The following is a 14737-nucleotide window of genomic DNA, read 5'->3' as shown; positions in this document are numbered from 1 at the left end:
AATTATCGCAAAGTAATAATGATTTTGCTGTGATTTTAGATATATTATTCTGTATTTATAGCATTATTGGTTTATTTTTAATTTTTAATTTATTTTATTTTTTTATTTTTAATACAAAATTAAAAACGATGAAATTAAGAATAAGAAGTTTCGTTTTCAATTAAACCAAGTTTAAAAATTTCTCAAATACAAATGAAATTAGTTAATTTCTTACAGCATACGAATGAACTATTGATAAAAATTTCTAAATATGAAAAAAAGCAAAAAATATACAATATATTTTTTTCGTTTAAAAATTAATTTTATAGAAAATTTAAATATTTATCGATTTTTTTTTTGATGATATATGCTTTTGACTTTTTCAGAAATAAGGATTATTTAAGAATCAAATTTTATTTTATTTTATCTTTTCATATAAAGTAATCAACTATTAATAATTCATTCGTATCCAATCAAAAATTAGTTAACTTCATTTATATTTGAAAAATTTTCAAATACAAAAATTTTCAAACTTGATTTATTCAAAAACGAAGCTTCCTATAAAAAAAAAATTTATTCTATACATTCGTTTTATTTTAAATCATAAAATCTTTCTGACTTCATTCACGAATTGATGATGAATCATTTTACATGTACATTCGTAGTCATGCGAGGCAAAGTATGCTGAGACAATATGCAATGGTTAATAATGGAGGAATTAGCAGTAATGAGGATCATGATGGCAGAAGAAATTGCACAAACTTGCTACAATAATGTAAGTGAAATTTATATCATTATAACATCGATAAATGTAATTATTAATTAAGAGTTATTTTATTTTTGCATCCTATGGATTCGAAAGATATCAGTTTCCTAATTTTTTTCTATTCTTCTCTTCGTCTCTTAATTGTAATTACACGGGCAAATACATATTTTCTAAAATAAATTATATAGTGAACAGATGAAAGAATATCTCCTAAGTAAAGTTTTTTCACTTATGCAAGATACATGCAAAGCACTTTTCTTCGACTATTAATTAATATTTTCTCATGATTCCAATGATGTTAAGTGCGATATTAATATGAATGAATCATAGAATGCTAAAAGGAGCCGGGTCAAGAAACATTAAGCTTGAGAAGAGGTTAAAAGACAAAATCGATAAAAATTTACATAATATTGTTCGGATTGTTAAACCATTAAAGGAAATATAATACAATTAATTATTTTCACAAATGAACTTTTTGAACCTTCATCATTTTTACATATTTATAATTTAGGAATCTTATACTGTAAATCCATTACATATAAATAAGAATTATTTGAATGAAATATTGAATATTGAAATTGATTGAAATTTATTTATATATTAGCTTTACAATTTTGATATTACAGAAAAGTTATATTTGAATTTAAATAATTTTATCATTTATGTTATCTTTTATAAATAACAAATTAGTGCGAAAGTTATGATTTTGTTAAATTTGTTTCTAAACTAAGATAAAAAAACAGTAAAAATTAAAAATAAAAGAACAAATTAATATTAAAATTTTAAATATTCTAAAATTTATATCGAAAGTGTTATTATTATTTTAAAATTTTTTAAATTATACATACTATACTATTATATTTACAATCAGTACTCTACAAGTGTATAATTCTGTAATTATTGGTCAATGATTTCTTTCGAGGTTATTGCACTCAGATTCCAATTGTTCTAAGAATAAACAGGCCAATTATATATTGCCCCATTACTTCTCTCTACATCGGTATTTATATATGTACGAAATTTACTCATATTTCGTTTCTTTTTTAATTTGTCTTTTTAATTTTCGTTATATTTCAATTAATAGAGAAACGGATGAATAATCTATCAAACGAATAATCTGATGCTTATAACGTTTGAATCATAATATTATCAATATTTATTTTTATTCATTTATGTAATTTTATTCCGTACTTTTTCCTTATTATTTTTCTTGTATAATGAATCTTCTCATATTTGCTTACATAATTATTAGTTGCATTTTGCACATACATTTTATTATTTATCGAAAAAATCAGACTTTATGTATATATAAAAATGTGTTAAAAAAAATTATTTATTTTTAATAATAAGAAAACATTTTAGATGAATACTATTTATTTAAATGTAAATCATTTTTTTTTTAATATCATGCTCAAAATCATTAATAGTATAAATGAAAAAATAGGGAAAAAAGGAAATATCAATACTTTCTTTTCTGTATATTTACACATTTGTAATTGCCAGTTAATTTGTTAATGAAATAATATTTACTTACCTCTAATAAATAGTTAGTACGATTGTAAATTACCAAAGATAAATAAGAAGGAAAAATAGTTTATTTTAATCAAGCTTGATTCGATATTTTTTTTTGTGCGTATAAAAAAATATGATTTAAAAATAATTTAACATTTTTGATAGAATATTTATTGAATTTTATCTTATTGTCAATTGTTGTCAATCATATTATAACTAAAAACAAAAGAAATTTTATATATTAATATAAAATTATTAAAATTATCATTCATAATCGAGATATTTTTTTTTTATATTATTATAATTATCATAAAATCATAATGCACATCAGAATAATAAATAAAAAACGAATGAATGCATGATAAAGAAATTTATTTCATCTGTTTGCTGTTATTATACGTATACAAAAATGAATATGTATATGGAAAAATAATTCTAATTTATCGTGAATTAATTATATTTTGATCGAAATTAATTTGTATGATTTAAAGAAACGTCTCGAATAAACGATTTATTTTTTAAAATAATTATTTTCAGATAATATGATTGTAATGTGAATTGATGTAGATTGATGATAATATATGTACTACTCTCTGAATATATTATAGATAATTTTTTCATTACATTATAAAAATTTTTCATTCGTATATTTCATAAAAATGAAGATTTGAATTTTTATTTTTTCCAACGTAATTTCATGATACTTGTTCCATACGTGTTATCTTTGCTTCTCGTCGAATTGTCACGTATATAACTAGTACAAGGTGCCAAGAAAATAGATGGTCTTTATAAAAGAAACTTTGATACGTATTCAACTGTGAATAAAAGAATGAGGAAGAATCAAAAAAAACATGAATCTAAAAATTATTTCTCTACGTAAAGATTTTTTTTATAAAATATTTAAAATTTAAAATCAAAAATTGATGTTGAAAATAATTCTGCAATAGATAAATGTCCTATATTGATATTTTAAAAACTCGTCGAACGCATTCAAAAATTTCTGTATTTTAAATTTTTTCACATTCAACAATAATTCGATTTTTATGCAATAATGTTATTGGAATATTTAAATTTGTTTACAAAACAATATACAATGCATAATTTATTAATAATGTCATATTTTCAATATTATTGTTATTATAAACTATGTTTTTAAAATGTTTCCATAAATAAAAATTCAAAGGATATCAATCAGGAGAATTTGCAGATCAGATAATCAATTGGTCTTCTTCCAATCGATTAAAATAATTCTGTGCAATTCAAAGAATCTATATTTTGACCATTTATTTCCTCGATACATTTATAAAAGATATTAATACATTCGTGGAATATTTTTAAAGAATCGATTCTAAAGATCAAAATAAATATAAAAAGATTGGTACAAAAATATCAATTAAGGTTTATTAAACTATGAATAATTGAAGTTTGTATTGGATGAAGAGAAACAGAGATAAAATGAGATTATTCTGTTTTTTTTTGCATCATTATTTCATTTCATCTAATACAAACTTAAAATTGTTATTTAATAAATAAGATTCAATCTATATTTTTGTATATCAATTTTTAAAATTTAAAATCAACTCTTTAAAGATTATTTCACGAATATATTTAATATCTTGTATATCTCATTGACAAATTATTTCTTATGTGAATTTTTAAAATGAATGCAGTAGAAATGCATTATTTGAAATGATTTGTTCGATAATTTTATCTGATATGTTCTATTGTTTACATAGATTTGTTATATTAATAAACTAAAAAGTTTTCATTGATTTTTTTAAAATGAAAATGATAAAAAATATTTTTTAAATGGACAATGATTGGAATGAATAAAAGTTTGAGAAATAAATGAAAATTTCAGTCTATTAAATTGATAATATGAATTATAACTAATCGTCTTCTTACATCTTATTTTGTATTTAAAAAATACTGAAGATGCAGATATTTCTTTGCATTTGGCATACAAATTGCAATGATTTTTCTGCGTAATTTATTATATATGACGTAATTTTAACTACACGTAACATAGGCATTTTGAAAACAATTTATAAAACAATTTAATGTAACTGATCTGTTAAATTTTTCTTTTCTGAAATATTTTTAGTGTAATTATTATTTTTATTCTATTGATTTCAACGTCGTTTTTGACAGAACATTCTTTATATCTAAATAGTCTCCAAAATATATAGTTATTGTTATATGTGTTAATACATGTATATGTATATATCTCTTGTCTATTCTTATAAGAATTCTCTAAGAATTGTAATTCCTGAAAAAATAGTTCGCATCTTTTTTTCCTTACAAATTTATCTATTAACTTCTTACAATGTTATCACTGGTCTGGTTTAACTCTTTCGGTGTTTGCATCTGAAAATATTTGGTTTTTAATCGTGAAAAGGATGCAAAATTTTTATTTTTCACTGACAAATATTTTACAAAAGTCAATATATGGCATATTATACAATTTCAAATAATTTTTTGTGTAAATTTATTGAGACAATTTTTTTGCACAAAATATGGTACATGACCGAAAGAGTTAAGTATAATATTTCACAAAATATATTTTATAGAACTATTTTGCATTGAATCACACGTTTTTGAATTAATATTTATACGAATAATTTTTCGTTTTTGAAATTATAATTCAAATCCGAAATCTAAAAATATTGACTTTTTTAATTTATGAAAAAAAATTTTATTATTTATTATATTAATTTATTATATTAGCAATATAAGCAATTTTATATATTGCATTTTGTGGAACAGATGTAAATAGATAAATAAAAATAATATAATATAGATCAAACATGATTTATATCTTGCAGACAAAATTTTTTCACTTTCATTGACAGAAATCTGATCACACGCTTCTGTCTAATGTAGCAATAGAAATCATATGATGTCGTATTTTTTTCCCGCAGAAATTCGACAAAATTTAATTGGAAATAAAATCGATATCTATAATTTGATTTTAATTTTTATTATCATTAAAAAAATATAATAAAAATAATAAAATAAAATAAGACTTTTGAATCATTAATTTCTCATTACACAAGTAAATTCAAAATTGTCTGATTCAATTTAGATTAATATTCGTGGTTAGATATTATTTTAATTTCTTATCTAATTCATTATTTTACATAAACCAGCTTAATAACATAGTTGTACCCATTTACGTTCACTATAATAAAATAAAAATTTTAGTTTGCGAATAGATCTATTTTGATATTATAGTTTCTAAATATTTAATTTTGTATGTAATGCAGGGAAGATTTATTTCTCTCTCTTTTTTTTTTTTTTTCATTAAAAATCTTATTTGTTATTAAAATCTACTACCATTTTTCTGTAGGAGATCTTATCGAGAGGTCTATATCACATCAGAATAAAAAAATTGTATAATCAAAATTATGAATTTGTTAAATCAATGATTAATTGCAACACGCAATTTACGATGAATAATGATTAATAAATAATTATGACATTATATTATTATATTAGATTGTAAAGTAATTTTTACATAAGTACATATATCAAAAAATATTATAACATTGTGTATTCGTGTATGTTCGTAACATATACGTGTACATTTGTCGTTTTGAAAAAATGTATAAAACTCATAAAAATTATTTGTTTTCCTTATATTTTGTTTATTAATTATTATTAATTATTATTAATTATTTCTTGAATTTATTATAAGAAAAATTCATTTTTCTAAATGAATTTTATTGACATTGTTAATTAACATTTAATTTTTGTTTCATTTCAAATTTCTATTTCAAAAATAATAAAGAAAGGAAAATGTTTCCTTTTCTAAAAAAATATATGGGAAGTGATGTGATTTATAATTATTTACTATTGAAGAAACGTTTTTAATTTTTATCTTAATTGCATTCACAAAAAATATAATTCTTTTTACAATTAATATATCGTTTTGTATTTCTTTATAATGATTAAAATTCGAGATGTTTTGTCCGGAAAAAAAATTTTTTTTTTCTTTCATCTGAATTTTTGTTTTGAACTTAACCCTAATTCATATTTCTCATCATAATATCTTTTTATCATAATTCATCATTTTTTTTGTACAATTTTAATTTAAAATATTATTGAAATTATTTTTAAATTATTACCCGAATATTTCAATCGTTTACTATAATAATTTATCAACCAATCATTGTTTTCTTTATCAAATTAAAATTACCTAAAAATAGTAAATTTAAAATTATCTTGGTTTCTTTGCTATTTTTGTAAAATCTTAATCATATCGTTTCATTTTATATTTATATAAACAATGCATATTTAATTTTAAAAATTTATTGAATGTATCATTCGTTAAAAAAAATAATAAATAAATAAACTGAATTTATTTGCATCAGAATAATAATAATCATAATATGTACAATATAATATTTTTTTGTTTAAATCAAAGGGTATTTTTGGCCACGAGCGAACATTAAAACTTGTTACAAAAGTGAAACCTTAAATTTGAAATCATTGTATTAAATACAATCAGTTTAATCAGTTTTATATTAAAAAAATAATGAGAATTTGAAAAACATGAAAAATATTTTTCTTTGACGATAAATATAATTGTTAACTATTTAAAATAGATTTTATTGAATTTTTTTTATATGGTTTTCTCAAATTTGCATGTCATACATATGTGATTCTTGTTATCAATGGTTATCTGCATCACACATGTATGTATAGAATTACCATATGCTATTTCCTTTATCATTAGGAAGGGATTCAATTCCCCTCTAATACAGAGAATATATGATGTTATATTATATAATGTTATAATATATGATATTATCTTCACTATTATTGTTAAATTAGGCAGAGACAACGTCACGTGACAATAAAATGCTTGGTTTTACAATACAAGCCTGATCATGTGACGTATTTCTGTAGTAATGGGGATAATGTGATGCCATGTATTCTTTCTATGTAAAAATTCTTATGTAAAACTGAGCCATGATAGAGGAGGTAGTGAATTGTCTCTGTCGACAACCTTACGTGGCTCAAAAAGCTACTGAATATGCTTATAAATGTGAGTTATCTTCCATTTATAACATGAAACATAATATATTTGATATTTTAGGAAATGTTTAATTTTATTTTTAAAAAGATATTATTTTTAAATGAATCCTCTAATGTATAAACAGAGTATACAGTAAATAATTTAATTTTACAATTCATTATAACAAATAAAGATATGAAAAAAAAGAAAATTTCATTCACCAGTGTGTGATTCTACATGATTATGTCATACAAGGGAGATATCATTAACGACATTATAGAAGATCACTCGTTTTTTGTTTATGTATGGCCGAAAGTATGTATAAAAATGCCCATTGTCTCGCATATCAAATCATTCATGACAAGAATGCCTGCTCTTGCGACATAAACTCAAAGACTGTTTCCCCCTTGAAAATTATAGCAATTATCCTCGTTCATCCAATAATAAAATCCATATTATAACTTTACATAATTCCTACACACAAGTAGCCTTGTATCCAAATACAGCGTCGGCCGTTTTGCTGCAACACGGTTGATCCAATTGATAAGAGCTGTCTTTTTTCTCTTCGGGCATGCATTTAGCGAATGTCTCCTGCCTTCCCTCCTCCTTCACGATTTTCTCAATATTGCTGCTGCTCAAACGCCGTTCCATCTGAACAGCCCTCACCGTTTCCTCGTCCTTCTCCAAAAAGTTACACATGCTGACGCGTCTTTCTCTCAGCAACGACTTGCCAAGGGAAAAATTAGGCCTGGCCAGAACGTCTGTCCTGTCGAAGTGATAAGCGCTACCTATGCGATCTCTCTGCAACGGCCTGGCCAACACGTCCATCCTGTCAAAATGGCAGATACTTCCCCCTCGATCTCTTTGAAGCGGTCTGGCAAGCACGTCCATCCTGTCGAATTGGCAGATGCTCATCCCACGATCCCGTTGCCACGATTTCGGCGAGCTATCGAGCTGACAGATACTCATCCCTCTGTCCCTGAACAAAGGTTTAGCCTCCGAGCCTCCTCTGTCCAAGCAGACGCTGGCCTTTCGCTCGCGTTGCAACAATTTCGTCGATTCACTGATCTGTTTAAAGTTTCTCTGCGTATCCGACTCGATGGAGGAATCCGGCACGGCATTGCCCTCGGAAAACATCAAGAATTGGAGGTCGAACGCGCTTTTCGTGCGTCGCGGTGTACCTTGACCACCTGGCAGCAAAGATGCACTGGAGCCAATGAACACGCTGTTCTGCCTCGGCCGCGTTTGACCCGGAGCATAGCTCAATTCGTGCCCCGTCGGGTAGTCGCTGCAGAGTATATTGCATTTCGAGAATGTGCGCCGATTGTTCTGCGAACAGAGAAAATTGGCGATCTATCAAATATCGATTTCAATTCTTGATTAAACGTTGCCATGTTTAGTTAGACTTAATTTTTTCTAGAACGAAGAGGATGATGCGAATAATGTGTGCCGCATTATATCCATTAGTTAGCGTTAGATTAGACGAAGTGCATGATACGATGCTTGGATTTGACAGAAGACTGCCTGGCCACGTGATGTAATTTAGCAGTAGCAATAGAGAGGTAATGTGAGGTCGTTTTGTGCGGAGGAATTTCGTCGAAAGGAAAATTAAGTCACGTTTAATATTAACAGGAGGAATAGAGCAGAATTTTGATAGTTCTATTTATTCGATTCGAGGGAAAGAATTTTAGAATGATCGATGTATTTTTGTACTTTTGTATTCGGTTATGTTATATAAAACCTAAGATGTGATTTTTCAAGTTAAAGAAAAATTGCGTTTTCCCCTTTCCTAGTTATTGATAATTAAAAATTGATGCTTGCTTTGAACGTGAGCTAACCTTTCTGCACGAACGAATATGGGGTAAAATAAGGAATATAACGATCCTCAAAGAAAAAGAAAAACGATCCAACGTAGCACAGTATAGTAGTTTCCTCGTACAACGTAAGAAAAAAATGACTGTAATTTGAAAATTTCTTTTTTCAAATCTATAAAACATCTTCGATTATTTAACTTGAATTATCGATTAAACAAAGATTCGGTTTATTCCAAAAAGAGAATTTAGGATACAATGATAACATTTAAATCAATTTAAAGTCTTTAAATCTTAATATTAAGATTAACACAAACAATATTTTTTAGAAATATATATATATATATATTATTTTAAAATTAGCAAGAATTTAAACCTATGTACTTTGAAAATGGTGATTTTTATCAATGATGATTAAATGAAAAATTATAAGAAATGCAAAATCTTGCTTTTTTAAAAAGATTTTTCATTTATTATTTGTGTCTGCTGATTGTAGAATTTTTCTTAAGGATTTGGATATGAATTAAAGATAAGAGTTTTTAGCATAGAATATAAAATACATAATTTTTATTTTTTAAAGAAATAATCTATTTAAATTATTTTAACATATTTTTTATGATGAATTATATAGATTTATATAACATGTAATATAACATTTTATAATAATTTTATACAATTTATTATAAATAAAAATGAATAAATTAAAAACATTGAGATCAAATTTAAAAATTGTTAATCAAAATTGATTAATCACATTTTTATTAATATATTATTACACATTGTTATTGATTATTAACTTACACTTATTTTGTTAGAAAACAAGTTTTCTTGTGTTGTTTTGTTATTTTAAAATTTATTATAATTCAAATATCTGTATAGTATTACAAATATCTGTCATTGAAGAGAATTCTCGATGAAAAGTGAAGAAAAATTGTTGACAAATCTTTGCTGAGATTTCATTTGAACTATTCAACTAAAAAGAGGATGAATGTACGTAATTCAGTTGATGCATATAGGAGTAATATATTATCCAAGCTTCGTAGAACACGAATAGAATGTATATAAACTAAAAATTTTCTTGGTTTTATTTGAATCAAGCCATTGGATAACATTTTAGTTTGATTAACAATAAATTAATTTCAAATTATATCAGACTGTAAAAATCATTTAATGATCATCATGTAATAATATATTAAAATTGCTTTGAAAATATTTTTGTACATGATGTTTTTAAATTGTTAATTTAACGATAAAGATTAAATTTTATCTTTGCTTAGAATGATATTAGAATGTAAAAAAATATAGATTATTATATTTTAAATTGTTTTCAAATCACATTATGTCTTGATAATATATTAACAATATTGGATTTCTTTTAAACAGAAAATTGGAAATAGTTACATACTAATTGAAATGCAATAATATTTAAAGATTTATATTAAATCAATCAATCTATTTAAAAATTTATTTCAACTATAATAAATACACTCATTAATTGAAGTAATAATTTTTTAAGATATATTAGAAACAATTATTTAAAATAATATTTTATTTAATTATAAAAAAAGGAATTATAATTGAAATAATATTATTTCAAATTAATCATATGTAACAAATAATATAAATATTTGTATTCTTTATTTTAAATATTATTATCTAAGTTTATTTAATATTTGATCATTAAATTATTTATTACATATATTATTTATTTATTATTATCATTATTAATTATTTATTAATTTATAAAATACTATTATTTATTTTTTATAAAGTTTACTATATAAAATAAAAAAATAAATATGAGAATTTTCTTGTTTTTCATACGTTAAATTTATAATTTAATTTACGATTAAAAAATTAAATTAATGTATAAAATATTTTTAAGAATTCGTTATTTAGAATAAAATAAAAAAAAGGAAGTTTATATATGATTCCTAATACTTCTTAATTTTCTCGATTCTTACTATTTAATTCTCTGTCAGAATAAAACCAATTAAAATGTTCCTTTGTTACAATAGCTACGATTTTAATGAAACGCATTGCAGAGATACCACACAAAGAATATAGAACTTTACCGATATTTCACATTTATCAAGCACATACATGGCAGATCCAACCTCTTTCGTGTACATAGGTAATATCGTTGTGTAAAATACTGCGTTTATCTCAAACCAAGCAAATCTTAAAAATCAAGATTTATTGAATATTCAAGATGTTCAATCATTCAAAAATTTCAAATAATCATCTAGCCCCATATTGAAAGATCATAAATCTTTATTGAATTTTTTTGAATTGATTGTCCATAAAAAGAGATATTTTTAGGAATTAAGAATGAAATTTTAAAAATAATTTCAAAAATGAAATTACTTTATGAATTTTTTATTAAATAATTTCCATAATAAATTAATACAATAAAATTTATTAATATAAATATATGCAAATCTTTTATTTAATATAACAAGATGTTGATATATTCGATCTTTGAAAACTCGATTTCTAGAAGTAAAAATAAGTATAAAAAATTGATATATAAAAAGATTTATTTATTAAGTTATAAGCAATTAAAGTTTGCGTTAAACGAAATCTCTCAATTCTATCAATCATTAATTACTTATATATTTCATAGATAAATCTCGATCAATATTTTTGTATATCAACTTTTATGTTTGTGTTTGGCTTTCTTCAAAGATATTCTACGAATATGAGCTTAACAAATATTTTGTTAACTCTCTTAAAAGTATAAGTATTTTGTAATTTGTTTTCTACGAATGTTCATGATATCGATGGACACAAAACGTACATTTGGGATTTGGAATAGTGTTGAATTCACTTGGAAGCCAGTATGCTCGTAAGTCGCAGCATGAATGGGTTGTTGAATCAATTTATTGATCGCTTTCATACAAGTTAGTTGTTGTATTGATATACTGAATTAGGGTTTGTAATTGGACGAACAATAACAAAATTAAGATTAAATAAACATAATCAATGAACAGACATAAAAGTATCGACAATTATCAGAAATTAGAAAGAATTATTAATTTTGGATTATTAATTATTATTAAGAATTACTGTTATATATTAAATAAGAATTTAATTGTAAATAATTATGATTCAATATAATGATTTAATCGAATGGAATTAGCACTTTGATGTTAAAAAACTATTTTCATTTTGGATTCTTATGAAAAGGATATATATATATATAGGAAGCTTCGTGTGCAAGTTACGTGGATGATACAGCAATTTCAATAAACAGATATCCTTTTATTTTGAAGAGAAGAACAAAAGAATGGTACGGATCTCAAGTACTTGCAATAAACCTTAGTAAGGCGGAAATAGTTTTTACGAGAAAGAGGATAAACTTATAAAGCTTTATAGCCTCTTGTGTTTCGCTTGCATTGGACCAGTGTTTTTCTCGAAAATAATAAACTTTTGAAAAAAAAAAGTGATAGAGCTTGTAATGAAGTTTTAATGCTTTTTGTAACGAATACGATAATGTATGTAAATTTTTTATATTCGCAATATTAACTATCGAATTTAAAATGAATTTAAAAAAATAATACAGTTCCTCAAATTTTCTGTGTCTAAAATCCTGAGATAAAACTATTTCTATAAAAATTCAATTTATATTACATATATTATAAATAAAAGTTAAAAATTTGTTTTATATATATATATATATATATATATATATATATATTTATAAACTTTTATTAACTTTTTATTTTATATTGTAAATAGTAGAAATTTTTGATTCAAATTATTAATAACCAGTATCAATGACGTATAGTATAAATCCTAGATAAAAATAGAATGAAACACTTTAATACAACAAAATTTTTATTAAAACGAATTATATTATAAATTCAAATAAAGATAATTATGATAAAATTAATTATTAATTATTATAATTATTAAGCATCAAGTATTAAATATTATTAATTATTAAGTATTAATTATGATAAAATTATGATAATAGAAATGTAATAGAAATAATATAACTGTTATGAGTTATGAATGATCGAAACGTGATAAATATATCCGACCAAAATAGAATTTTTCTCATCGATAACTGTTATGACCAATCGAAATAAATTTTTCTCATCGATAATTATTATATACTGAAATAAATTTATCTCATTGATAATGGTTATTGGCAGAGAAAAAAATATTCCATCGCTTATTTATGATTAAAAATATTTTCGAAAAAATAATTTTTATTCTACGATTTTTTTTCATTTTCGTTATAATATGGTCTTTAGATAAAATTAAATATATGATACCGTATAATTGCCAAAGATAGGAACAATCATCTTTTTATTTGACTATGAAAAAAATTTTCGATCAAACATAATCAAACAAAATAATTATTAAAAAAATATATATCTGTGTATATGATATGAAATAAATGAAAAAAATCTAATTAAAATATTTTATATTATAAAAAAGAAAATGGAAATTGGAAATATTATTTTTTAAAATAATAATAATAATATAATTGCTTTTATATATATTGACTATGTGATTTTGAAATTAATTAAATGTATACAATTAAAGTTTTAACAGTGCATAAGATATGGAAAAAAACTAATCCTTTCTTAACTTTCTATATTTTCTATATAGTTTATTCATTTATAATTTTTGCTATTACTATATCTAATAAAATTTAAATATTTGAAATAAAATGTTATTTATAAATTTTCCTCGAAGAATTCTAAATTCTTCCTTTTATTATAGAAACAAGAAATGTGCTCAAACGTTTTTAACGTGTTCAGTCTGTTTATTTTCTCGTCTATCATGTAAAATCCATCGACGAAGTACATTAGTCATGACTATTTTAAACAAAATCAAAATGGAGTTAAGTATATGCATCTCGTATGCAAAAATCAAAATTTACGTGTGTCATTAATATTATGTAGACTTTTTCGATATTTTATGAATTAAAATATTGGATTTAAATTAATTTACATTATAATTTGATTTTATCTCATGATGCCGTTTTTTTATTTATCCTAATCAATATTAATTCATGAAAAGATGAAATAAAATTGTCACCTTTTATCGACTTAGTATTGGCATCCAAATTCAATCATTAAAAATTCAGTTTATAATGTAAAAATATACCATTATATGCTACAATAATTTATATTCATCATTCGTTCGTATTTCATGGATAGGATATATCCCTTTAATAAGGTATAATGTAACTGTAATTTCAAAAAATTTATTAATTATGTTAATGGTACAATAAAACCAGAATATCCCCTCAGAATTAGAATATAAATTCAATCTAATCTAAATTTATTTTAAATTTCAACCTAAAAGTCAAATCGTTAAAATATATACATATATATATATGTAGAATTAAAAATATTTTTCCGTATATTTCTTCTCTGTTTCCATATAATTAAGACAACAATTATATGTGGAGAGAAAAATTGTTTCTAACAGTATATTTCAGAATTATTGAAATTAGTAAAGAGTTATTTTTTTTCTATGTAATTATCAAATTTTCATTTTTAATAAACGAAAATATATTTATAATAAATATAGTTTAAATAAAAATAATTGCTATCTCATAATTGTAACATGCACAGTAAAACCAAGAGATTGAAAGTATAAGTACATACATATTTATATATATTAAAT

At 23.1% G+C, this 14737-nt stretch overlaps 1 protein-coding gene and 1 long non-coding RNA gene across 3 annotated transcripts in view; one reads left to right on the top strand and one right to left on the bottom strand.

Moving 5' to 3' along the window:
* LOC147658638 (uncharacterized) overlaps window positions 1-14737 on the top strand; it is a 59628-nt gene that overhangs the window by 7362 nt on the left and 37529 nt on the right. Inside the window, exon 2 of the long non-coding RNA XR_015293501.1 lies at window positions 645-754. This is a non-coding gene — a long non-coding RNA (uncharacterized LOC147658638). The remainder of the gene's footprint in view (window positions 1-644; window positions 755-14737) is intronic.
* LOC100867936 (uncharacterized) overlaps window positions 7346-14737 on the bottom strand; it is an 88227-nt gene continuing 80835 nt past the window's right edge. For both annotated transcript variants that reach the window (XM_031917401.2, XM_086912845.1), the window contains exon 5: window positions 7346-8606. In XM_031917401.2, coding sequence (XP_031773261.2) covers window positions 7752-8606 — 855 coding nt within the window. In that variant the 3' untranslated portion in view covers window positions 7346-7751. The remainder of the gene's footprint in view (window positions 8607-14737) is intronic.

The sequence above is a fragment of the Apis florea genome, unplaced genomic scaffold (assembly GCF_048593485.1).
Source record: "Apis florea isolate Af1SG1 unplaced genomic scaffold, ASM4859348v1 contig_1794_pilon, whole genome shotgun sequence".
In the NCBI taxonomy this organism is placed as follows: domain Eukaryota; kingdom Metazoa; phylum Arthropoda; class Insecta; order Hymenoptera; family Apidae; genus Apis; species Apis florea.
Note: the sequence above shows the minus strand (reverse complement) of the source record. Positions and strands in the feature narration are given on the sequence as shown.